The 25,882-nt window shown below is 38.1% G+C and overlaps 1 protein-coding gene across 6 annotated transcripts in view; it reads left to right on the top strand.

Moving 5' to 3' along the window:
• Positions 1-25,882, top strand: part of nectin1b (nectin cell adhesion molecule 1b) — a 276,075-nt gene that overhangs the window by 39,010 nt on the left and 211,183 nt on the right. For all 6 annotated transcript variants that reach the window (XM_077248394.1, XM_077248393.1, XM_077248395.1 and 3 more), the window contains exon 2: positions 22,706-23,080. In XM_077248394.1, the coding sequence (XP_077104509.1) occupies positions 22,706-23,080 (375 nt within the window). The remainder of the gene's footprint in view (positions 1-22,705; positions 23,081-25,882) is intronic.

Consider the following 25,882-nt stretch of genomic DNA (forward strand, 5'->3'; position numbering starts at 1 on the left):
GTATTCCTCTGCTGTCAAGTCAATATTGCGCATGCAAAGGCAGCATGTCATGTGACACGCACATAAGGAATCGTGCCCAAAGCCAGGCATCATGGGGCCACACACATATATGTGCACACGTGAGCGCAGTGTGCTTATCATTTTTATGCATGCTTGAAATGGGTGAGGATAGCCCAGATCAGGCTTTGTTTTTTCATGGATCAATTTTCAGAGAGCCACATTTGCACAATATGATACTTCAGTCTACCAAACCCCAGTGGATGCTGGAGTGTGGTTTAGTTTTTGAAGCCGTTTTGTTTTTGCACAGACAAAGTCTCTGTAATGGTGTTATATTACTGCAGCCTATTTATGAAAGTCAAGTCAAATGCAACTGAATGCAAGTGATATATATATATATATATATATATATATATATATAGATCTCTGATGCAAAAGCCTCTAAAAGCCACCTATGTCAAAAATAAGATAATCATATTGGGTGAACGCTCCCCACACATAGTATACGTTCATCAAATACTTTCTCTTCAAACTCACTAAATCCCAGCCTCAGCCCATTCAGCAATGCCGGTACTTAGGTAGAAACCTATACATAGGAGCCTGATAAAAATGTTAATATTAAAGAAAAACGTTAGACGGACATATAATATATATATATATATATATATATATATATATATATATATATATATATATATATATATATATATATATATATATATATATATATATATATATATATATACTGTATGTATGTATATATACCGTCAACAAGACCACAGCCAGGACAGGTGAGAGATCTCAATGCAGCATGTTGAGCTCCTTCCTCTCTCTTTCTCCCTCTATTTCTTTTCTCCTCAGCTTGAGAGACCGCAACTTGAAGGTCATCGAGTGAGAGTGTTGTCAGACAGTGAAGGAGTGTAAAAAGCATCCTCAAATACTGGCTTTCAGGCCTTATGTTCATATTAATGCAGATGTTCGCTGGCCTTTGGTGAGTCAACTGGCATTAAAACATCTCAGAAAGAGATCAGAAGGCAATGCTCTTTGAACAAAATAGAGCAAAACCGCTCAACCATGCATTTGTGTCCACTGTTTTATTGAAAGGTCATTCTGATATCAGAATAACACACAACGTCATGCTGCAGGTTGTTTTTGTATCCAAATCTATGTTTAAACATGCAATTTCAGACCATGAGAATTATCAACAGTTTGTTCAACAAGTCAACATTAAAATGATGTTCACTACCCATTTTACTTCCTGATTTTTGTTTTTCTGAGGAAAGTAGGAATCAGCAAGGCAAACATGTAGAGTGGGACATTATTGTATCCATTGCGTTGTGAACAAAGGAAGTTTAATACCTGAATAGAGCAAAACTCTAATCCGTAAGTAAACGGGGTTTGTTTGGATTCCATGTTGACTCTAAAAGTGAATGGTGAAGAACAATTTAAATTGCAAATGACCCTACAATCTCATGAATTTTTCTCTGATCATGTTAGCCTTCTGGTGGTTTGGATTGTGGACACTAAGAGTAACCACATTTTTACATTATTCCAGTTATTTCCCAAGCATTATGTAGTGGGAAGACACTATTGCTGAAACATTGTTCATATTGAACGGAGAGTCTTAAGTAGGTGTTTTTTTGTTTTTTTTCCCCATTTTCCTTTTGTTTTGACTGATTTAGACCCCAGCGCAGTGGTCACCATGAACTCCTCTGAGGATTCCCACTGCCTGTAAAAAATTTTACAATGAGTTCATTGATGCACCGTTTTCAGTGGGTATTGAGTGACTCTGTTGAGGAGCAAGACCTTTGTGGGTCTCATTTCCCTCGATGGCTTAGAGATTGTGGGATTGGTTCTTTGAGTCATACGCTGATAAATGATTGCTCAAACTGACACAAACTGCTTCAGCATAGAATTTCATCAGCACTATTCAACAGATGAGTGTGTCTTGACTCACTCAGCCATTGTGGGTTAAAGCCATGTCACCGCTACCTCATGCGATTTTGCAGTGGCCAGCCTCCCTGCGGTTTAACTGCTGCGCCCACTTCTTGAGAAACGTATGCATCATTTGTGAGACAATTAAAGAAAAGTGTACGATCAGAGCGGGCCGCCATTTGTGAGCCTTTGGGCGTCATAGAAAAGTCATGTTTCTGCTTGTTGTGGTGCTTCACTTTGACTTTACTCTCACTGACTTCCTGGCACACCTGCATTGCGTTTCGTCTGAATACTTAACAGGTTTTTCTCAGGTGCATATGCGAAGTGTCATCTATAGACACCTTTGTTGATTAAAGAAACAGCTGCCATCTGGTCAGACTGGGTGGCAGGTTTAAGTGTCACCTTTGCCTTGTAGACTTGGCTGGGCTGTGGCACAAACAACCTTGGAGCCACGGACTTGTCACAGTCCACTGGCCAAGCGGAGTGCTGCAAGCCGCATGGTGGGAAGCAGAAGAGTTGGACCGTTCAAGTCTCATGCTGTATGGGTGGGGCACACCATTAACAACAGAAGCAGTGGCAGCGGTACAGTCCAGTGTGGGAGGGTAGAGTCAGTCTGCCCTTCACAGGGCTAATCAACCAAACCTTGTGCTGCCCGAAGACTGCCCACACCGCATTGATAAGGAGGCCTGTTTAAAATACGGTGCAGCGTGGGGCTTTCTGCCTCACTAGACTGCAAGATGAAAAAGCATGAGATGGCCTTGTCATCTGGCATTCTTTTAAGTAGGTCACTATAAGGTTCACTTGATTTCGTATAAGCGAATCGGGTGCACGGCTTGGAAGCGCTCATACATATTCATCAGTGCTGTTTTTGTTGTGTTGCCTGCATATTTTATCTTTAAAGTATTACAATAACAAATCAAGTCATTTGTGTGGACGCTTTTGCTAAATATGAAAATTTATAATTTCATTGTTGATAACTGAAAGAGTTTCTGCTTCTTTGGGATTACAACCAGGCTATTAACTGGAACTCGATACAAGTTTCCCCATAGCGGCGTAAATAGTTACCTTTGATCATTGTCAAACTAAATGCATGGATTATGGAGACATAAGAAAACAAGTCTTAATTATCATTGTAGGCTTGAGTCTGTGCAGTATGTTTACATTTGGAAGATTTCAGTGGTGCCAAACTTAGCTCCTGGAGGGCCACAGTCCTGCAGAGTTTAGTTCCAAACCTGCTCCAACACACATACCTGTAGTTTTCAAATAATCCTAAAGGATTTGATGAGCTGGATTAGCTGTTTTATTAGAGTTGAAGCTAAACTCTGCAGGACTGTGGTCCTCCTAAGTGTGGAAGTAGAGAGTGGGGCTAGTAATGACAATGTCATGGGTTTGATTCCGAGGCAATGTGTGAGTTTATAAAAGGCATATCTTAAATTCAAGTCGGTTTGGATAAAAAAATCAGCCAACTGCTTATATTTTATTTTCTTGAAGCTACATTGAGGGTGTAGACCTTGTAAAGGGCTTGATAAAATAAACACAAAGAGATACATTCAGCCTCTCCCCTAGCCTGTCAAGTTAATGTGAACATTTATGCCATATCACGCTAGAATAAACACGACTAAACAAAGGTGACAGTTTTGGGTAACAGATTGTGCATAATCACTCGTATCATGCCCAAGAGTTGAATCCTTTCAAAACTAAAACAAACATTCTTACATTTACACTCCACCAAGTACAAACACATACCTTGCGGCTGAAGATAATATGATGTACAGAAAACCAAATGTCAAATTTGTTGAATATGAAACTTTCTAATGACCACACTTGAAAAGAGAGGGATTGTGTGAGGATGGGGTTACCCTTGCCTGTTTTTGAAGATGTTTCTGGCTTGCAAAACTAGGATGATTTTTGCCTCCATTAACAGCTGCAGTGGCGCTAGAAGCAGTTCATTACATTCATAAACTTGTTTCCCATGCAAATGCGTTCAGAAGAGGGTCCATAGACGTGTCATCTTAATCTGATATACACAGTGTCATAGCAACATGGTGCTAAAGGAGCCAACTGAACAGCTTTTGCCTGACTTGATTAAAATAACAACAGCCGTATCAGAAAAAAACATGTTTTTTGTGGGCACTCCATTAAAGTGAAAAATTACAAAAATAAAAAAATATGTAATTATTTACTCTCTCTCGGGTCATTCCTAAATTACCCATATGTATTTCTTCATTGGGGTACATAAAGAGATGTTTTGAAAAGTGTTTGAGTTGCTCTTTTCCATAAAATGAAAGTGGAAAGCAATGTTTAATGCAAACACTCTTATAAAATTAACGTGTTGTGGTGCAAAATCATTAGAACCCCTAGCTGTGTGGACCAGTACGTGTTAGAGAATAAACAAACACCAAGAAGAACAGACCTCACCTTCTTGAGAATGATTTCCCACAGAGGTGTCAAACGGGTCAATAAATAAATATTAAAGCAAAACATCAGGTAGGGTAAAAGTAAAACATGCGCCCTGCTGTCTGGTTGCAGACAATAGTTCATAACTGTGGATTTATAGAATACATAAATACATATATGCATTAAATGTTCTTTTCTTCAAGTTTTACTTTCTTTAATTTTATTCTATAGATTGTCTTGTTTTTTAGGACATAATGGAATCTTTTTGTATGTGTTTGTTTGTTACTTTAAGGTCATTTATATTCACTCAGTGTACTCAATTTATAAAAATCTTTTTTTTTTTAGGAAATTAAACATTTGAATTGGTTAACATTGGAATGCTGATGAGAAAATTGTGAATGTCATAATTAATAAATACTTCTTATATGAAAAAGTTTTTGTCCAAGAATTAGTCTTTTGATTTTAATACATATATTAAAAGTGCACTTGCTCTTTATTTTTAAATCTTTTGGAATCTTGGCATTAAATGTTACCCACATTTCTGTACATCGTTTTTGCAAATCAGCATTGAGTGCCTTTTTATCTTTCAAATGCTTGCTTTCATTGTGGGAAACTAAAGCAAGGTCAAGCAATCAACGGTTCTCTGTGGTTTTTCATGAGTCGTATCAGGCTAGACAGGTTAAGCCACTGAGCTGGATGGGAGAGGATTTCTGAACTTGCAAAACAGGAGATACTCCTGCACCTGGCAGTAAAACGAAGTATGCCAGGCCTGATAGAGGATCCACAAACCGCATATCAGTTCTGAGAATATTGTTGAGGTCACACTACACCATTTTCATTGTGCAGAGGAGTATTACGTTTTCAAAGTAAGATGAAGGCACATAATGGCTTTGAAGGAAGAAAATGAGTTTGCAAGCAGGTTTTGGGGAGGTTAAAGTCGGATTCTATGCTTGGGAGTTTCTTTCTGAAATATATTGCTAAGGCAAGCATCACTATCACAATTGCTCATACTTAAGGCTAGAAAATTGAAAATAACCGTAACACCAAGTATTGAACTTCAGCATGTGTGTGCTGCGTGAATGATACCTGAAACTTGTGCCTTGTTGAAGAGATATGCACTATTGCTTTTTGAGTGATCAGACTTACTTTTTTGACAAGTGAAAAGGGTGGGGGAAAATCACAAACTTACAGTGAAGACTTATCTCGAGACCACACTATTATAGAAACTCGGGGGTTCCACACAGATGGCAATTCTGCTAGGGCAAACACAACTCCCATTTACTTCAGTAAATGTAAAAGTATAGTCACACCATTTATTAATAAGTTGGGCTTGCATTTTTAATCTCCAAATGAAAATTCAACTATGGATTAAAAAGCAGTGTTAGACATTATGAATGAACATTTGAGCCAAGTAAATTAATGCCTGTAACATATTGGAAAGAATGCCTAAAAATAATGATCAGTAAATAATAGCATAACCTTAGAAAGCAGAAAACAGTCATTAGTAGCCTAGTTTTAAAACATTTTGTTGGTTTTGTATACAACATGTATAATTTGCCACCATTTTTGATTGCATTTCGACAGTTTGTACCACATTTAAAAATATGAATATGAATTTGGAAATTATGGAAAATACTTTTATCCAATGCAACTTGCATTGCATTGAAGGTATACAATCATTTCATGCATTCCCTGGGACTCAAACTCATGATCCTGGCATTGTTAGTGCAATGCTGTACTGTTTGAGATACAGAAAAAATGTAGCATGTTAAGTTCAGGACACTGCTGTCACAGCTTGCAATGTCATGACACACATCCGTATACAGTATATACAGTGTGTGTGCTCAAATGATAGCTACTGATGTCAGAAATGGCTTCAAGGCAAATAAAGTTTTGCTCGACTACTATGAACAATAACATGACAGACAAGCTGTATCTTGTTCAATTCAGGTAGCAGTGTTGGGAACGTCTGAGCAACTGCATCTTTCTTCGCAGAGATAGCACATCCAGAAAAATACAGTGCTGCTGTATTCAAACTAGTCACAAACAGTCGTACATCTTAGAATTGATTTAAAAGTGCACTTCAGTACAGCTTAAGGTTTGGCTGACTGCAGAGGAATCTTGTGCCTGGAAGTGGATGTTTTTCAACTGTCAAATGCTTTCTCAAACTGAGCATGATCATCCTTCATTTCCATTGTTTTTATAGAAAACTTCTCTGCAACAACTATGCAGGTATTTTAAAAGTATTCATTAATATTAACACCGAACAAGAGTTACAATCTGAAAGATTCTCCATCTGGTAATCATTTTCCACTTTTGGGTTTTCTGCCATCGTGTTTTTTGACATGTCAGATGAGGCTTGGGTTTCAGAAAGAGGAGGAAGGTTAGCGCTTCCAGAACCTTTAAAAAGATGGACTTGTTTGGCATTTAATGATGGTGTTTTGGCCAAGACAGGTAGGGCAGTCACCCATATGTGTGTGTGTGCGTGCGTGTGTGTGTGTGTGTGTGTGTGTGTGTGTGTGTTGTGTGTGCAGTGTTAGGGGCAGCAGGGCTGTTTTATTGGGAGTCTTTGATCATGCTGTGATGAAGATCACACGTAGCAATGCATTGGGTTAGCGGTGTGTGTATGGCCAGACAGGTGTTCACTCAATAGCTGTCCCACTTCTCTGACCTTAAAGCTTTTAATCAGCTCTGTCTGAGAGCCCGTCAATCCTTTCAAAGCATGACAGTGGTGGAGGGATAGGGCGAGGGGAAAGGAGTAGCTATGCATAGGGTTGGCACTTTGACAAAATGGTAAAACAGGAGAATGTGTGTCTGTTTCCAGGAATTAAACTTTGTAAGGGTAAAAACTATAAATTTAGTGATACAAACCTATGTATTCAAAATTTACTCGATGAGTTCTCCTAACAGCTAACCGACTAGTGGGTCTTGTAGTAGTAACCATGTATAATTATGCTCATTTTTGGTTATGTCCTCCAGATGTGTTTCTTAAGGGATGATCCCATAGAGCTTGCTCATTAAATAACACCTAGACAGAATGGTGAGATCTTCACTTTTTTACAAATGTATCTTTTATTTTTTTGAATTTTTAATAAATTTTAATTTTCCTCTTAAAAAAAACAAGACACTAAAAACTGGCAATACAATGATGATGTGTATGCTATGTTAATGTGTATACATGCATTGATAATTTTTCATAAATTTTTATTATGATTTTTATTATTTTTAGTATTAAATAGATCATTTATTCACTCGGATAAAGTTAAAAAACTGCAGATTTGCCAAGACTGTGCCCGATTTTGAGTTCTTTCGAGCGGTGCTCCTCCACTTTTAAGGTTCAGTGAGTGACAGTAATTTCAATCCAAGCTAATTGAGTTGTTGAGTCTCTTTTCTTGCTCGCTTCAGGGTCTCTGATCAATAGTAATACAGTATTGTGATATGTCAGCTAGACTTATTTATATATTTACCCCATTCTTTCTTTATCAAAGGGTATCAGTTGAAAAGCAGATGCTTTTCACAGGGGATTGTCTCACCTTGTAAGAATGGCTCAGGATGTTTGAATGTGTCGTGCGGACTGACAATGGCTGACTACCTTTGATGGCCAATAATGAAGAGAATCGTTAAAAGTGCTGTCAATGCGTTTACATTGAAACAGTCTTGAACTCCACAATTATCCGTAGCCTTTGTTCAATCTTTTTAATCATCTTACACCCTTTATCTTACCCCACTGACATCCATGCATCCTAAAGCCGAACTTCAAATAAAGCATGCTGTCTGATTCATCTTAATGTCGTTCTGGTGTAATCTAGTTTGTGGAACAGGAAATAATCTACTCCTCAAAATGCTTTGATTTTCAGACTCACCGCGTAATCCCACAAGTCCATTTCCTTTTTTTTTCAGCCGAGACCCTCCTTTGTGAGCCCACCCACCCTGTTGATTTCAGACAACCCAGGGCAATTACCTCAGGCCTGCATTTACAGTGAAGTATGAGGAGCTAGCCTTGCTTTTTTCCCCTTTCCCCAACCACAATCACTTGTGCTATATGCTAACACACATATGCTAACCTTCTTTGTATAAGACTTAACTGGTGAGTTCCTCCATCTCATGGTCTTCATGTCAATAATACAGCATTGGACTTCTGAGGTCTTGTGGGGGACTCTGTAACTCATTCCACCCCTCGACTTTTTCATACGTTCTCCCTCTCCTCAACCTGTGGTTTTGTGGTTCTCGTCTTCATCTCGTAGCCAGATACTTTTCATTTAATTGAAAGCCAAAAGTGCCTCAATGTTTAACTCTTCAAATTTGCAATCAGCTCCCCGGTTCTGCACTTCCCTTCTGAGAAATCTCTTGGTCTGTGTTTTTGTTTTTTTAATGAAATGTTCTTGTTTTTGCTTAGAGGCTATCATAATGCTACAATAGCTCTAAGCTGCTGTACAGTCATTCGCTTGATGACCGTAAATCTATTTGGTGAGTTTTTAAATGAAGAAAAATCTCATCGGAATATCACTTTCCATCTATCGCACCACAGACTGCTGTTTTTTTTTTGGCGCAGAAGGTTATTGACGGAAGGACATGCATTATGATAGATGATGTGTCATTTGGATTGGGTTTCCTCTGCTCTTTGATGTGAGACCTGGAATAACAACCTCCAGACTTGCTGAAATAATCTGACAGAATTCTGGAAAGTTTCCGTGATTAGAACAAAAGTCACAGTGAAGGTTTATAGAACTATTGTAGAGAAAGTGAAGACTGGATCTTGGACCTTGTGTGTGTGTGTGTGTGTGTGTGTGTGTGTGTGTGTGTGTGTGTGTGTGTGTGTGTGTGTGTGTGTGTGTGTGTGTGTGTGTGTGTGTGTGTGTGTGTGTGTGTGTGTGTGTGTGTGGATATGGGAAAAGCTCTGAATTGTGGTGTGTGGTGAAGTGTTGGAGGAGGGGGACTTGACGTCCCTCTACCCAGCTGGGCAGCACATGCACTGGAGACTAGAGATGTGGTGAGCATTCCATGGGCTGTGTGTGGAGAATGGAACGCTCCCAAAGAACCATTGGAAAGATCCATTGCGGTCTTGGTCACGGAAATAGTACAGCCCCATACTCTTGGAGCTGTCCTCAGAAACACTGAACAGTTTAAACATCACCCTCTTTCCTTTTCTACCCTTCTTTGCTTTTTTAGTTAAAAGTGCTTTGAGTAATTTATATATTGCACTGGCCGATATGGCAGTTGTCTTGGACATATACTAACACCTAATGGTGTGGAGGCAGCATCATTTAAAATAAACAGTTTTTGGTTACCCATGCCATTGTATCCAGCTTATTTTGTAATGCGGAAGTAATCTATGTTCAGTGAATATGTGAGACTTCCAATTAATTTGTTGCTATAGGTCAATAACTATTGCAGTTAACAGTAAAACTATTTGCACTACAAACCAGTGTTATAATTATGACAAAACATGTCTGATAATAGGGAGGGTTAGAAAGATAAATTATTGGCCAATCATATGATCAACATAGCTGCACCCACTTCTTGTAGAATAAAATAACTTTTATTAGGCTACTGAAATATTGTGAATGAACATTATTTTAAACATATGTTTATTACACAAATGCTATTCATTTAATTAGGGCTAACTAAAAAAAAAAGAGGAAATAGTAATATTTTGCACCATGCCAAACATGCATGTAAATTATGAGTGCCTGCAAAAGTGTTAATGAATGCTAACAACTTTGCTAACGTTAAGTATGTTGTCTTGACTGAGAGAAAAAAAGTGATAAACCCTTATGTAATGAGTCCAAGCGCCCTTAAACCTCATTAAAAAATCTAGAATATTGAAAATTCAATATGAAACCATCATGGTTTTGCCATTTTTATTTCTAAGTCATCTTTACCTCATAGTTGTAGCTTTGGCTAAATTATTCCTAATGTTCTTCAAGTTCTAAATCTCTGTGATCTTATCTAGCGTCAGATAACAGATGATGGCACTGGCTGGTCGCATACTAAATGTATGTGTTAATTGTGAGTGGTCCAGACTCTTTCACCAGTCCCTCCAGTGGGAGCGTGAATTCCCAACTGGACATGTTAATGGATCAATCTGGTCTGTCGGATGAGGGGGAGAGGCCAAAACTGCCCACCAGCCCAGCTGTAGTGTTTCCACAATACTGGCCAGTTTAAACCCTATAATCAACCATGCTCTTTTATGTCCGATGGACATCTCATATTTTTTTCCACAAATCGTTAAAAATGGATGAATCTCTCAACATGACTTCCCTCTAAGAAATCTTCATAAAACTCTTTCATCAGAGAGACACAGAAGGGGGCTTGAGGATTTCAGCAGCACCTCACATCAAATATTGATTTTCTGTTCTCTTTTTGTGTTTATATTTGCCCTCCCATTAGGGGGCTGTGCTACTATTAGTCACAGAAACCTTTGGAGTTTGGAAAGCTAATCACAGGTTAAGTCATCATGTAGCCTTAATGACAAGTGCCCAATGCCAACACCAGTATCTACAGAATAGAAATCCTTTATACGTTATATGAATTTAAAGATAAAATGTGTTTAGTACACAAAGGTGAATTTCTTTTGACCATTATTCTCAAAAAAAAAAAAAAAGAAAAAAAAAAATATATATATATATATATATATATAAGGGGCTAATAGGGCTAACTATTATTTGGGTCTAAGTTATAGGTCTTTTATCAAATCCATGTATGATGATAAGTGTTCTAAGGGTAGTTGTGGCCTAATGGTTAGCAAGTCTGACTGGTAACCCAAGGTTTGCTGGTTTGATTCCAGTATTGGCAGGAAATGACTGAGGTGTTTTTGAGCAAGGCACCGAACCCCTAATCGCTCCCCGGGCGCCACAGTATAATGACTGCCCACTGCTTCGGGTGTGGGTTGGATGGGTTAAAGGCAGAGGACAAATTCTGAGTATGGGTTACATGTTACTTTCTTTCCTTCATTTACTTAATGAAATATTTGTTACAAGTAGGGATGCACTGATACCACTTTTTTTCAGACCAAGTATAAGTACTTACATTTGGGTACTTTCTGATACCAAGTGTCAATATGACTACTTAATAATACCATACAGTTCTTCTAACAATGTTTATTTTCATCAGATGTGTTTCACTTTCTGACTGTAACAAAGTAAATAGGCCTATACAGCTTGTATTATCAAATTGCTTGTGTTAAAGCTCTACTTTTATCATCATCGCTTATCTTAAAATATCTCCAAACGGCTGACATTACTCCTCCTCCGACTACCTGCTCAACTGACGAGAGGTTAGGCTAATGTCAGGTTGCCATAAGGGGATTTTGCTGTTCACAAATCGTGTTTTTTGCGCGTGCAAATTCGTTATTTCAAATGTAGGCGCGCGGCAAGCCCGCTCATAATAGAAGCGACGTGCATGCGATGCAGCACGCTCGTTTTTCCAGGCGTACCTATGTTCATAGTTGCATAGCAACAACAGAAGCCACAGGAGCGCAAGCGCTTGTGGAAAGAAGGAGAAACATTTTACGGAAACGGTGCGGCCGCGCTCTCCACGTGTTTTAGACTCGATATGTGAACGTCCCCTTTAAGTGGTATCTGGTGCGGTTGCATCGGGGTAGTTTTACGAGTATGAGTACGAGTACATCAGCACAGTATCAGACCGACACTCGAGTACTGGTATCGGTATCGGTACATCCCTAGTTACAAGGTGTAAAATATACATGCACCAATATGTCATACTGTAATACCTGAGACATTGACACCTATTATTATTATTATCATCATCATTTTACTTTGTGGTTAGTACCACAAAAGAATAAATGCAAATATTTTCAAGTAATTTATTTTTTATTTTTTTACATACATACCCAGCCTGGAATCTTGCGTCATGCTAGTTCATGCATAACATTTGAATCTCTCATCCATGTAATCCATTTAATAATTATAGTTATCCTCCAATCCGATTTTCCTTGTGAATACTTTGGATTTGAACTTTTCCAGACTGAAATTTTGCCCATTGATGATGATGGACAGGGAGAGGATTTGCCATGCATGGCCGTCTTAGCATATTCCCCAGTGCCGCTTTTGGCTGAACTTGAAATACTTTTTCTGCTGGGTGTGCAGAGCAGACAATGTAGCCCAAGCTGCACTGGGGCCATCTGCTCAGCAGTGGACACAAAACACACCTAAAGCCACACTCAATATACACATCTGAGACAGACATGAAGTTGCATCAGACATGATTTAATTTAGTCTGTGTGTTTGTGTTGCATTGCACGCTGTTGCATGATGCTTTACTCTGTCATATGCTTCGGTTATGGGTTTTAGTCATGTTGAGTGGGTTTGGCGAAATTCTGCAATTATTAGTATTTTATACTAGAGAAAATATATTTTAGAGCAATGCTTCTGTAACCTGTCCTACTCGACCCTATCCGAGCGGGATTCGAACCGGGGTTGTCTCGGTGTGACCCTAACTAAGACAATAAAGATGCGCCTCTTGAGGCCAGGGGAGTGAGGTTTAAACGCACAGGTCATTACAAACACATAAGAATTTGGCCATTCTTCGATATGAGGTTGACTAAATGACAATTTTCATTTTTGGTGAACTAACCCTTTAAGGTCGTTTATAACGTAATAATTCAGTACTATGCAATTGATCTAGCTAAATTGTATACAATGCTTTCTCTCTATGCTTGGATTCACTTTAATTTGACTCCAACCCTCTTTAGAACCACCCACCAACAGTAACCCCCAGACAAAGGCTGTCTCAGGTGTAATACATTACTTATGGCCCACCAGTAATGGCCATGGCCACATTATTTATTGATTAGATATTTTTCACATGAAGACATCTAACAGCTGTTATTGATTTTATGCTGGAGGATATCACTGCATTATTGAAAAATTGCCATCACTGATCATTTAATGCTCGTGGGCGTATTTATCTGGCAATCTGTGCAGTAAAAGATTAATTATGTTTTGTTCATTATTTCTAAACTACTTCGCATTTGCAATGTCTCACGGGCTTTTGCGTGCAGTGGTCATGTTGTTTGGTTACGTTGGTTGTAAATTACCCGCTGGGAAACGCTGGTCACTTTAATGTTGATATCCACAGGAGACAGTGGTTCGTTAAAATATCTCAGTTTGTTAAAGTCATTTTATAGATGTTTACATAGTTAAAAGGTAGCCTGCTGTCGTCCTTTTGTCCACAAACCTATCCTTGCGCAAACATCAGCATATTAAACGCATTCAAATCCACTGGCAAAAACGTATCAACTCCACACAGCATAAGTAAAGGAAGCTGTCACTCTTTCCTGTGTACCACAGAAAAAGCTTTTTACTGAATGGGGACATCAATTATTTAGCTGAATATCATTCTGTGTAAAACTCCCTTATGCATTTATGCATTCATTTATGTAATGGTGCCAGCTGAGCCTTTTTTCCTTATCTTTGTGTCTAGTTTCTGTCTCTCTTTTCCAAATAAGCTGGGCAGTTTCTGTGTAGTCATTTTGTTGGCCTTTGTAATTATTAACTACGTAAGTTTTGTCGACCCTAACAGCCCCGCGCTTCCTCTGACTCTGACAGGTGGCCTGGTATCTTGTATCAGGATGATGTCATCAGCTGTTAGGGCAAGTATGGACATATATTGTGTTTGTTCTTTTTTTTTCCCTCAGCCCAACCGAAACCATGACAGTGTCCTTGTTTACGTTCCAAGAGGGACAGATAGAAAACATTAGTAAGCACGACCTTGTCTCCAAGTCTTGTATCGGCCTGTTTACTTTGTCGTTACTGTTGACCTCTTTTGTGCCTGTAGCGAGACAAAACAAAATATATTATTTACACTAATGGTGAAAAGTTTGGAACCATCAAGATGGTTTTGAAAGATGTCTCTTATGCTCTCCAAGGTTACATTTATTTGATAAAACACATAGTGAGAGCAGTAATATTGTGAAATATTTGTACAATTTCAAATAACTGTTTTCTATTTTAGTATATTTAAAAATGTTTATTCCTGTTTTTAGCATCATTAATCACATGATCTTTCAGAAATCATTCTAATATGCCGTTTGCTCAAGAACAACAAGCAGTTGAAAACAGTTGTGCTGCTTAGTACTTTTCTGGAAACCACCATTCAAAAGTTTGGGGCTGGGTAAGATAAAAAAAAAAAAAAATATATATATATATATATATATATAAGGACACATTTTTATATAAATAACAGTAAAGACATTTATAATGTTAGTAAAGATTTCTAGTTAAAAAAAAAAAAATCCTAAAAAACAATTATAATGGTTTCCAAAAAATATTAAGCAACACTTTTTTTTCAACAATGTTAATGTTAATAATAATAAATGTTTCTTGAGCAGCAAATCAGCATATTAGAATGCTTTTACACTGAAGACTGGAGTAATGATGCTGAAAATTTGCCATCACAGAAATAAATTACATTTTAAAATATATTAAAATAGAACAGATATTCTAATTGTAATAATATAAATATAATAATATATAATTTTTTTTCTATTTGTGGTGGGCTCAATTATTATAATTTTTTTCTAGAAATTGCTTTTTCAGAGTATAATCCCTATACATTATTAAAACAATCCAACAATCTAATCCCATGATAACTGGGAATGTCTTGAAAATAATTTGTCTGAAATTAACCATTGTAGCCATAGATACAAACCTTTAACATTTAAAGTTTGTGCTGCATCTGTTGACCTTTATAAAGAGTGCAATATGCCTGCCAAATAACAGATCCAAAGCCTGTATGCATGTGTATTGCATCATCTATCCTTGCTGCTGGATTGTGGATATAAAAATGTAGTGGAAGAGCTGGCAAGCTGCGAAAGATGAATCAGTGTGTAAAAAAGAGTGATGTAGAAGAAAGAGAGCAGAACACAGGTATGCTGATACATCCCCTTGACATTTTCCCAACGCCTTCAAACCACTCTCAGGGGGGAAGTAGCGTGGGCCTGTACGCTCCTTCCTACATCACATTGGACTTGTGCCATGTGGGGTTGGATCCATATTCAAATATGGAAGAAAGCAACATATGGTTGTATAATCAGTGCCTTTCTTTAGATGAGGCCAATGTCCTTTTAAAGAAAGTCATTCGACTTGGCGGCCTGATAATGCCCTCAGCCAGTTATTTTCAAGTTATGCAAGCACAGCTCCTATCTGCTTGAATGAGGAAAGGCCAAAATCTCAAAAAGCTATTTGCTGAGCCTACGCTTAGAAAGAAACATATGGCACATCACCTCTAAAATTTGACCAAAATGTTATATTATTTAGCTCAAATTAGGCTTCAAAACCTGGCATCTTGTGATTACATAAATGAACGTGGAGCTTTTAAGATGGTTTATTTAATGTTTAATTTATTAATTTGTATTTGTTTAGACAAAATAATATTGAATTTTAATATCTGCATTTTATCGGTTATCTGCCATAACATGACAATAATTGGCTTCTGTGCATGCCTAGTTGAAACTTTCTTTTCTGAGAGTTACAATATTTCCCATCCAATTTTGTTTAACAAATTGCATGTTTTCTCTTCAAACTGCTTGTGTTGAGGGGCCTGGATCTGGTGCTGTTTGGATCAGTACCCTTAGGCCCGCAATACCGAACAAACTGGTGTGACGTCATTTCAAAGAAAAACAGACAAAACAAAGTTTGTCCAAAGCAAACTTTCCAGAAAAGCTCTAACTGGACTTTTTGAATTACCATTGGTCCACTGCAAAGGTATTTCACCCTAAGGCCATGTGTCCACCAAAGCATTTTTCACTCGGCTGGCGTATTTTTTCAATTGTTTTCAATGGGATCGGGCGTTTTTAGAACGCCATGAGCGTAACTAGGTGCTGAGCGTTTTTTTTTTTTTACACTGAAGTGCTGAGCGCCCGGCTTTTTTTACAGGTCGCCGAGAGTTGAAGAATGTTCAACTTTGGGTGAAATGCAGCGCTCATCACTGTCACTTTTTACCCAGCTGTCCAATCACAGTGGAGGAGGGGCGGGACCTATACCACACCGACCAACTAAATTTGTAGTATGAAACAAATGATCTGCAAAATTTGTTACAAGTACACTGTGCTGCGGATATTCTGTATCATAGCAACGAAGCGTCTCAACTGAAAAAAGCTGCACAGCCAAAACGCTCTCAAGCGCCCACAGCTAGGCGTTTTCAGCAGAGCGTCTAGCGTTTTCAGCTGGCTAAAAACACTTTGGTGGACTCACGGCCTAAACGAATAACGAAAAAGAACTTTGCTGTGAGTGTATCGGGGCTTTAGGGTGTTGATAATGTGTACCAAACTGCTTGACAAAGATAATATGCAGAATCACTTCCTGTGTAGTGCATTGGTTCAGGTAAATACACAGCCTCAATCAAGCAGATGGTAGATGGTCTTTCAGGAAAAGGGATATTCAGGGGAATTGTGTGTAAAGTTGTGTGCGTTTATGGAGAAAGGTGCGAGAGCAAAGCGCGAGTGAATGTCGAAATGCTGACCATCTGTTGCAGCAGGTTTCTGCTGAAGGTAAATATTAGCTAAGGTTGACAGTGGATGAAGGAAGCTGGAAAAACAGGAATCAAAAAGCCACGTAGGCTATATAGAAGCAGCGCTCAACATTTCAGCATGTCTGCAGAAACAGGCACAAACAAACAGGATAGAACAAATTGTACATGCACAGCGAGCTGTGGGATTCATTACATTCTCCTCATTGACTTAAGAGTTACTCTTGAACTCCACCATCACAGTCTCTTCTGTTTTTAGCTGCTAACTTGATACAGCGTTGTAATGCGCCCACAGCGTGAGCGGGATGTGCTGGCAGGCACCGTATCATCACTCTCTAGCACATAAACATATTAGTCTTCTCACCGAAGCTGAGCTCTTCTTTTTTCCCCACTGAAGGACCTAGATTGCTATTAGATTACCCACACACAATGGGGCGTATTTTGTAGACTCTCTAAACAAGCCTTTCTGTGGTTTTCTTAATGAGATGGGCCGAATGCCATCGTTTTTTTCAGAGTCCTGAAGCAGGTCCAGTGTTGTGCCTCGTGCCCGAGGAGAGATGCGGATCCGGTCAGGCTGCCATCCCAGAGAATGGTAGCTCTGTTTGGAGTTTGCCTCTGCACTGATGCAGGAGGCATCCTAGTTGCAGTCCTAGTTACACCCCCACCCCAGCCGCATGGTCCACGTGTGTTATTGAATAAGGAAGATTCTGTGATTCCATCGTGAGAGATAGAGCTGGAAACAGCAGTAGTTCATTTTTGTATAATAAAACAGTTTTTGACGCGAAGGTCCCTCATGGTTCAACACAATATTCAAAGGCCCCCCTCTAATCGCATAGGCTATAATATTTCTGCTATAACTGTTTTTTAACATTTTAATTTAGATTATAGTTTGATTATTTTAACATGTTACTAATAATGTACCAATTTGTAATACTTTTAAGTCATCCTGCGGCCCCTCTGGAAGTTTGATGAACCTTGGTGGGCATTGGAAGTTTAATAATGTTATAAAAAAAACATTTGTTCTTATACAGCTCGTGGCTATTTTTTTACAGTGTGATATATTTTTTTAATGATTTAATTAATGTTTAATGATTTACATGTAAAAGAAAATGTCTCAAGGTTGTTTGACCAACTGCCAGTGATTTTTTTCTTTCTTTATTTGTTTACTTAGGTAGTTACATTTAAAGTTCGGCAAGCTACCTATTGCTGCTTTTTTCAGCAGTGGATCTGAGGTGTGCTTGTTGCCAAGAGTGGTTTGTACTTTGCACTAAAGCTAATTCTCAAAAAAAAAATTATGGATTTGCTCAGGACATATTATGCTTCAGTGTGCACTACATTTATTTTATGTATTTCATTTTCCTGGAGGTCCCTGGTCAGTGTTTAGACTAGCTAAACAAATGCAGCCTAGGAGTGGACCCTCCGGTAGGAAAACCACATCCATCCATGACTTCCACCTACATGCTCACAGTCTTGCCAGATTCTGTACTTGAAGTGTCAGTTTTGAGGGAATAATCGCACATATATTGGACTTTCTCAATGGCATTATGGGTGGATGAAATGTACATTGCCGCTACGTGATTAACTGAGATTGTTTAACGCACCTTGAGCAATAGGGAAGGCTTTATCCTCTTCTGACTGATGAAGTTATTTCCATGTGATTACTTCCCTCCACATTATGAATTTCTGCATGTAGTCCAGCTAAGAGACCTGGAAATGGAATTAGAGTCAATGTTGTCTGAAACACCGCCCTTGGGTGTGTTTGTCAGGACTACTTGATGATACTTTAAGACCTAAGGATTTGCTCTGCGGTGTGTTAATTCACTTTCATCGTTACTCAGATGTCTGCAAGTGATCATCTTACTCAATCTTTTTTGTTGTGCTTTCGAGGGCACCATTGTGCCAACTCCAACTTTCTCTTGCAGTCTGTTTGCCCTTGCTTCCGTGTCGTAGCAACTTAACGTCTTTTATTGTTTACAGAAGTGCTTATATTCTCAAGTTTTCTCTCTGATTGCCCTCCATTGTTCAGCTCCACTGTGCAGGCTATAATTATTATTTATCTCCTACTTTCTTTGGAAGACCCCTTCAGCCTTGAGGTGGAGGAAGAAGAGGTGGAAATGGGGTCAGGGGCCCCGAAGGCTTTCGGATTCTCATTGTGAGGATTTAGGTTCTGGAGCCGTAGAATTACCCCTCTCTCACAACTCCCCCAAAAGCAATGGCTGATCTTTATTTGTGGTGGTCTAAATGGATGACTCAGAGAAGGGAGTTAGCAGGATATAGAATCCCTGCTGCTTCTACTATTCCTCTATAGCAATGTCTTTATGTAGCAAAAGTTAACAAGGCCTATATTTCAGAAGCTCTCCACCTAGATCTGCCTCGGTTTTTGTTGGCAAGCTGTAAGTCATTGGTACTTCACAAGGCATGTTTTGACCCTGTCACGGTAGCAAATGCAGGTGGAAACAGGGTCAAACCAAGGGGTACAAGGACACAGATGTTCCCCAAGGTAGCTGTGCAGAGGTTGCCAGCCGTCTTTCTGTCAAACTCGATTAGTCAATCAATCTGTCGTTTCACAGTGCTTGCTGATGGTTCTATACTCTCTGGTCAAAAATATCTCATCCGTACAGGCCTGAGTAAATGAGAAATGAAGGGTTTGGTCTGCATCGGTTAAAAACAGACACATCACCAGCTGGATCCCCTTCTTTTTAAGTGGTGTTTGCTAGGCTAGGATCACAATGATGGTCATACTTAGGGTTAGGGGTTATCTTATGACTTGGACCAGTAAATAACCACCTATAACATTATTGTGATGGTAACTTTTGCATGGGTGTAAATATCATAAATATCTAGTTTAATCCATATGCATATGCTGGGTGTTAACAGTCATTGCCAATAAATAAATAAAAATACTTTCATGTTCTTGTTTAACACAAACCTGAAACTCTACCAAGTCTAAAACTTCATGAGAAGAGGAGTCTACATCAGTAATAAGAGTCTTTTATCTTTCTATTTGAGGTCAGTACTATGCATTCTCAAAAATCATATCTTTTTTTGAAGTGTGCGCTGTGGCAACCTTGAAATGCCTTTTCTTTTCCAATTCTCAGCTTACAAACACACAGACGCACACAAAAAAGACTTCTACAATTTATGAAGAGTGCACATTTTGCCTGCTTCTCTCTATTTCTCTTTAAATGTGTGGCTAGTTTCAACCCCGCTGGCCATGAGATATAGTTTTGTACTATAAGTTTCATCTCAAGTTGAACTTTTCCCAGATTAGCTTTCAAATACCTTTAAGTCTTGAACTTAGCTTTTAAACACTTGTCCTTACTTGTTAAGATTCATGACTGATGTTACCAACGGGCCTGTGCTCAAACCAGTTTTTCAACTTGGCTAACGAATACCCTTATCAGTATGAAGCTGATCCCTGGTCAGTAATTTACCTTAAATTCTTCAAAATTGCCGGCTACTGTCATATTGGTCATTCCATGGAACTGGCTCCAAACTTTACAGTTTGAAAACATTATTTTTAAAATGCATTTTATATGATTTAAAAAAAAAAAATGTATATATATATATATATATGAATATATATATATATATATATCAAACAAACAATGCTTTTAAGTGTAAATCAATCTAAATTTGATAATTTGAAAGTACTAATCTCAATGTAGGTATAATCAAAGGTCACAGGTTTAATCATTTTTCATTTAAATTTGATATTACAAGGGCTCAAGGTCATGAGACTACAACATTTTTTTAATATTACTACAAACATGCACTTTTTAATTATCACTCGTTTACTATACAAACTTATGGTAACAGGTTTTACATTTTAAGCTGACGAACAACAAAATGAAATATGAAATACTAAAGTAGGCTTTAAATTGTTATTGAAAGTTAAATTATTGAAATTAAATTGTCTTTTTTTATACATATTTATATTAGGGATACAGTGACACCCATTTGGTCAAATAATCTGTACTTTTTCCTCTCCTGTAGTATTCCCAACTTTTATGGTGGCGTGATTAAGCACAGTAGTTCAGAGTTACTTCATCTTTGCTAAGGTCTCTCTGTAGGAGGTAATTACCTCTTTTGCCAGTCATAAATAAGCGAGAGAGGGTGAAGGGAAATAGGGAGGTGAAGCTATGTGGTTTAGTATATGTTTGTGCAGGAAGCGAGGCCAACAGGACAAAACAGCACCTGATGGCGAGGAAAAATATATCTATATATCTACTCTTGGTCTTTTACGATAGGTTTGTTAAAGACAACAGAAGTCATGGACCCTCCAGAGACACGTTTGCCTCAGAGTTATTAACGGGTCAGGAAAGCTTCTGTTATGAATGGCCTCTGTAGAGCTAAACAGAAACTGTAAGTGTTCATGGATGCATGGCCCTTTTGAGGAAGCATAACAGGCTGGAAATGTAAGAAGAGCCGGTTATCTGGTCAGGTGTTAAGGAAGTGAAAACAAAGAAAATATGAATGAAAAGCAGGGGGTTAGGGAAATTTGGTAGTTAAACAAAAGTATGAGTAATGCCACGTGCAAGGAAGCGAGACATAGAGAAAAGGAAGGGCAAGAAGGAGGGGTTTGAGTGTTGACACATCATTCTCAGCTGGAGGGGGTAAGAGAAGGTCACCAGTGAGAAAAAAGACAAGGGGCCTGCCAAAACAAGACATTTGACCATGGGGCATGCCGTATTTTGGGTTATCTAGAGAGACAAAACCACTATTGTTTTAACTAGGGGCAATCGGTTGCATCCTCTACGTGACAGATACCTTCAAACTCCTGAAAGCCATTGCTGGAAAAAATAGAAAACCTATTCGTTTAGTACTAATTGCCTTCCTGGTTTATTGTAGCTTAATTCAAGTGCCATCATTGTGGGCTCACTCAGACTGGATCCCACATTGTTTCCATTAATAGGTGCTTGAGGCTGTCACCGAGATGTTTACCAATGAGAAATAATTAGGATGGAGTGGTGTGGGAGGGTTGGCAGTCAGGATCAGTGTAGGGGGGGTGGGGGATCTACTATCATTACAAATGCAGGGAAAGTCTACATCCGGAGCTCTTGAAGACCTAATGCTGCCTGTAAACACCGCTGCTATGCTTGTAATTAGTTCTGTTTGTCGACAAAGGCAGTGCTTGACGTACTCTTGTTGAATGGGCATGCTAGCTATTTGGACACACTCATGTAGCGTGAAAGCCAGAGTCGAGTCAATGAGGAGTTGTTACTTCAGCAAGGGTTGTCAATTTTCACGATGCATAGTCGATTGTTGTTCAAATTAATGGTCAATTTATCAAATAATCGTGAATACAAAAAAACATACATGGAAGACCAGAGACCCTGTGATTGTAGTCCATGTTTTAACTATAAGTTAATCATAGTCTGCTGTGTTTTATAGTGTTTTATAGTATTATATAGTTATTATTAGTCTGCTGTGTTTTAATTTATTAAGTATACATTTAATTTCAAGATAGTTTATAAAAACATATTTTAAAAAATTAGAAGAGTGCACAGAGTGCAACGTTCCGACCAGTCAGGTCTTCATCAGGCATACAATCTGGTTTGTCTGAGCTTAAGTTCAAGTTCAGTGTACAAACATCCTTTCTTTTTATTTTTTTAAGGCCAATTCTGGGTTGTGGATGTGCACACCTATTTTGTATTTTATTAATTTAATTTACCATAAATGTATTAGCATTATCTAATAATGTTTATAGATAAAAATATGACTCTTTCCCCAAAACAACTTACTTGATCATAAAATATTTCTTACATTCATTTTGACTTTGAACTTAAATTATGCCACATAGTGAGTATAGTGAATTAATCAATCATCGTTATCAGCTATGATTGGTTGACTTGTTTGTAATGTCCTTCTTCCTGTTTTTCTGCAGCGGGGAACGGGCAGTCGGTGCAGACGGACCCCAGCAAGTCTGGATTTGTGGGTGATACGGTCGAGCTGCGATGTCTCTTCATCAACGGCAAGCCACCAGTGAAGATCTCTCAGGTCACCTGGCAAAAGCTGATAAATGGTAGCAAACAAAACGTGGCCACCGCCAACCCAGCCTTGGGAGTGTCTGTGTTGCCCCCTTTCAAAGACCGTGTGAGCTTCAAGCACCCTGCTGTGCGCCAGAGGACCCCTTCTTCTCTTGAGGATACCACCATTGTGTTCACCAACCTACGTCTCTCTGATGAAGCGGCCTACATCTGCGAGTACACCACATTCCCAGCAGGCAACAGGGAGAATATGGTCAACCTCACCGTCTTTGGTAAGACCACCACACTGGCAGTTGAGACCATACATATATAGTTCTGTTCTCCTGTGAAAAGAGGTCATTCACAAACAGACGATCAATGGGCCTCATTCTTGAAACAAGAGCAGAACAAATTTCTGTCATTCATAAAATCATTCATGTGACAATAGGCCTCATTCACAAATAACAAGCAGATATTTTGTTTGTGTAATTTGTTCAAAAACATTTAGATTAATTGCTAAAATTTGTGTAAGACTAGTTATAAGTACAGTTTACACATTTACACTAGAATGGTTTTATGAATTTACACAAAAAATATCATTGAATGTGAGTTGTAAACACATTTCACAGTAAATTGTGCATAACCTTTTTTTATATGCAATGCTGCAATTTGTATGCAAATAACGGTACATACGATTTACACAGAAATCCACACTGATTTATTTTTTTTTCTCAAGAATGATTTTACGAATAGTTCCAAAACATGAGCAAATTAGCAATAAATGTGACAGTTTACACTATAATTGTTTGTTTTTATAATTTATACTAAAATTCAAATTTAATGCGAAAAAAATATGTAGGTTGTTTGTAAACACTTTTGGTATTGAATGCTACAAATTGTATGAGATTAGTAATACATAAAAAGCAGAATTCAGTGTGGTTTTCTATAGAAATTGTATGTAAGTAGTTTTATGTTCGATTTTTTTTTTGTCATCAAAAGTGACATTTTACAAAAGAATATTACAAACTGTTTACACAAATTTATTATGCTCATGTTTCATGAAGGAGTTTCATGTAAGAACTTATAATTCAGTCACTTGAAATGATTCATTCAATTGAATTAATTCTTATAGTTAATCAACTGTAAGTAAGGACAAGTTTACTTTACAGCTGAAGAGGAAGGTTTTGCACTGAGCAGTTACACACATATAACACCATGGATGGACAGGCAAGAAATAGGTGTAATTTTCTTGAATATTTTTAGCACTCAGTCTCAGCCCTGACAAGGTGTTGTCATGGTTAGCAGGTAGTAAGGTGTAAATAGATGTTGTTTCAGCAATATTTTATTCATAACCCTATAAGCCCTTCAGAAAAAAAAAAGATTGTTGTCCTTGACTGCTTCAGGTCTTGTGTGTAATGTGCTTAGCTCGAACCTTCCATACACTTGAAATGTATTGATCAGTTTTCACCACAACAGAAAGAGCTGCGTCCAACTCTGCGGTTTTAGTCGACCTGCAGATATAATGTATTCATACATGCTTTCGCGAATAGCTGCACAGACAGGTAGGGTGACCAGATAAGATTGGCTGAAATTCGTGATGACGGGGGGAGGGGGGTACTATGGATACTTCCCCACCCACTGCTCTTGGTACCTGCAGAGATGTTTTGCTTTTTAGCAGCGTATTGGGGTTCGGGTACACCAGCCATGTCAACTGAACGAATTAATGAAAATTAGCTTATCAATGCATAACTGAATTCACGTCTACGGTATCTTTGTAGAACTTGAAAAAAAAGAAACAAAAAAGATGCTGCAGCCAATGAGCTGCCGGCGGGGGCTGGCTGCAGGACGACTCAACCACCACGGAGAGTTTTTAATGTTTTATCAGACAAGAACTACACAAGATTTTCCTTTAGTATAATTTTCGAAACAATTAGGGCCGGATTCGGGACAACAGCTTAGATTTCGGGACTGTCCTGAATTTTTCGGGACGTCTGGTCACCCTACACACAGGTAAAGATAGGCTACCATTTACTTAAGGAATCAACAACACTATTGTTTTCATTTTCCTCAAAACACAAAATCAGATGTTATGCAGAATGTCTGAAAGACCAAAAGCACCTTAAAAATAGTTCATACGACTCTAAATCTTCTGAAGCCATACAGAATAACAGGGTTCCCAATATAGTCTTTGCAAACCCCTGGTGTTTGTGAGTTGATGAAAAGCTAATGGTCTGGTTTCACAGACAGGGCTTAGATTAAGCCAGGATTAAGCCTTTAAAGTAGCTTTTTTGGGGCAGTCATGGTTAGCGAGTCTGACTGGTAACCCAAATGTTGCTGGTTCGAAATTTCAGTGCCAGTTGCTTTAAGCTAAAACGTCTCAAACATGTATTTTATTCTGGGACTAGGTTTAAACCTTGTCTGTGAAACCAGTGAAAAAAGTATTTGAATCTTAAAAATTTAAAAAGGATGAAATATTTTATTTGTTTACCTGCATGTAAAATGTCATTAAGCAACATCAGAGAACCTTGAACATGCAAATATGTTGTTAAATTATTAAAATGTTAAATTGAAATCTCAGGAAGTACTTCAAGTAAATATTTTAGGTCAAAGGGGTTTGGCTGACAAAAAAATTAAAGGATTTTGAATATAGTGCACATCGGGGCTACTTTTATGGTGCCTTTTTGAGCTAGTGTAACAGACATAGGCCAGTTAAAGACATTTCATTTCTGCAAAGTTGAATGTTTGCAGTTTAGAGTTAATTTTTGTGGAAACCTCTTAATAATAAAAATAAAATGATTGTAAGATTGAACAAAGAACCAAACAAATGCACCTTAAAAGTATAAAAGTAAAAATGATTCATATTAAATATGAAATCTTGTTTACCATGTGGTGTATAAGAAAAAAAAGTATTATTTTATGGTTGTTTCTATGATTAATCCTTTCAAATATTATTCTTGTATTGATCCATTTATGCTTTTTGTCTATTGTATATTTTAATATCATAGTTATACTCATATCCATATGTTCTATTCAGACCAGACATTTAGTTTACTTCTACTCTGACAAATGTACATCTATTTGTGTGCTAGACATGC

This window comes from Siphateles boraxobius, unplaced genomic scaffold (genome assembly GCF_051911475.1).
Source record: "Siphateles boraxobius isolate OS27281-9 unplaced genomic scaffold, OSU_SipBor_1 30, whole genome shotgun sequence".
NCBI classification, from domain to species: Eukaryota; Metazoa; Chordata; class Actinopteri; order Cypriniformes; family Leuciscidae; genus Siphateles; species Siphateles boraxobius.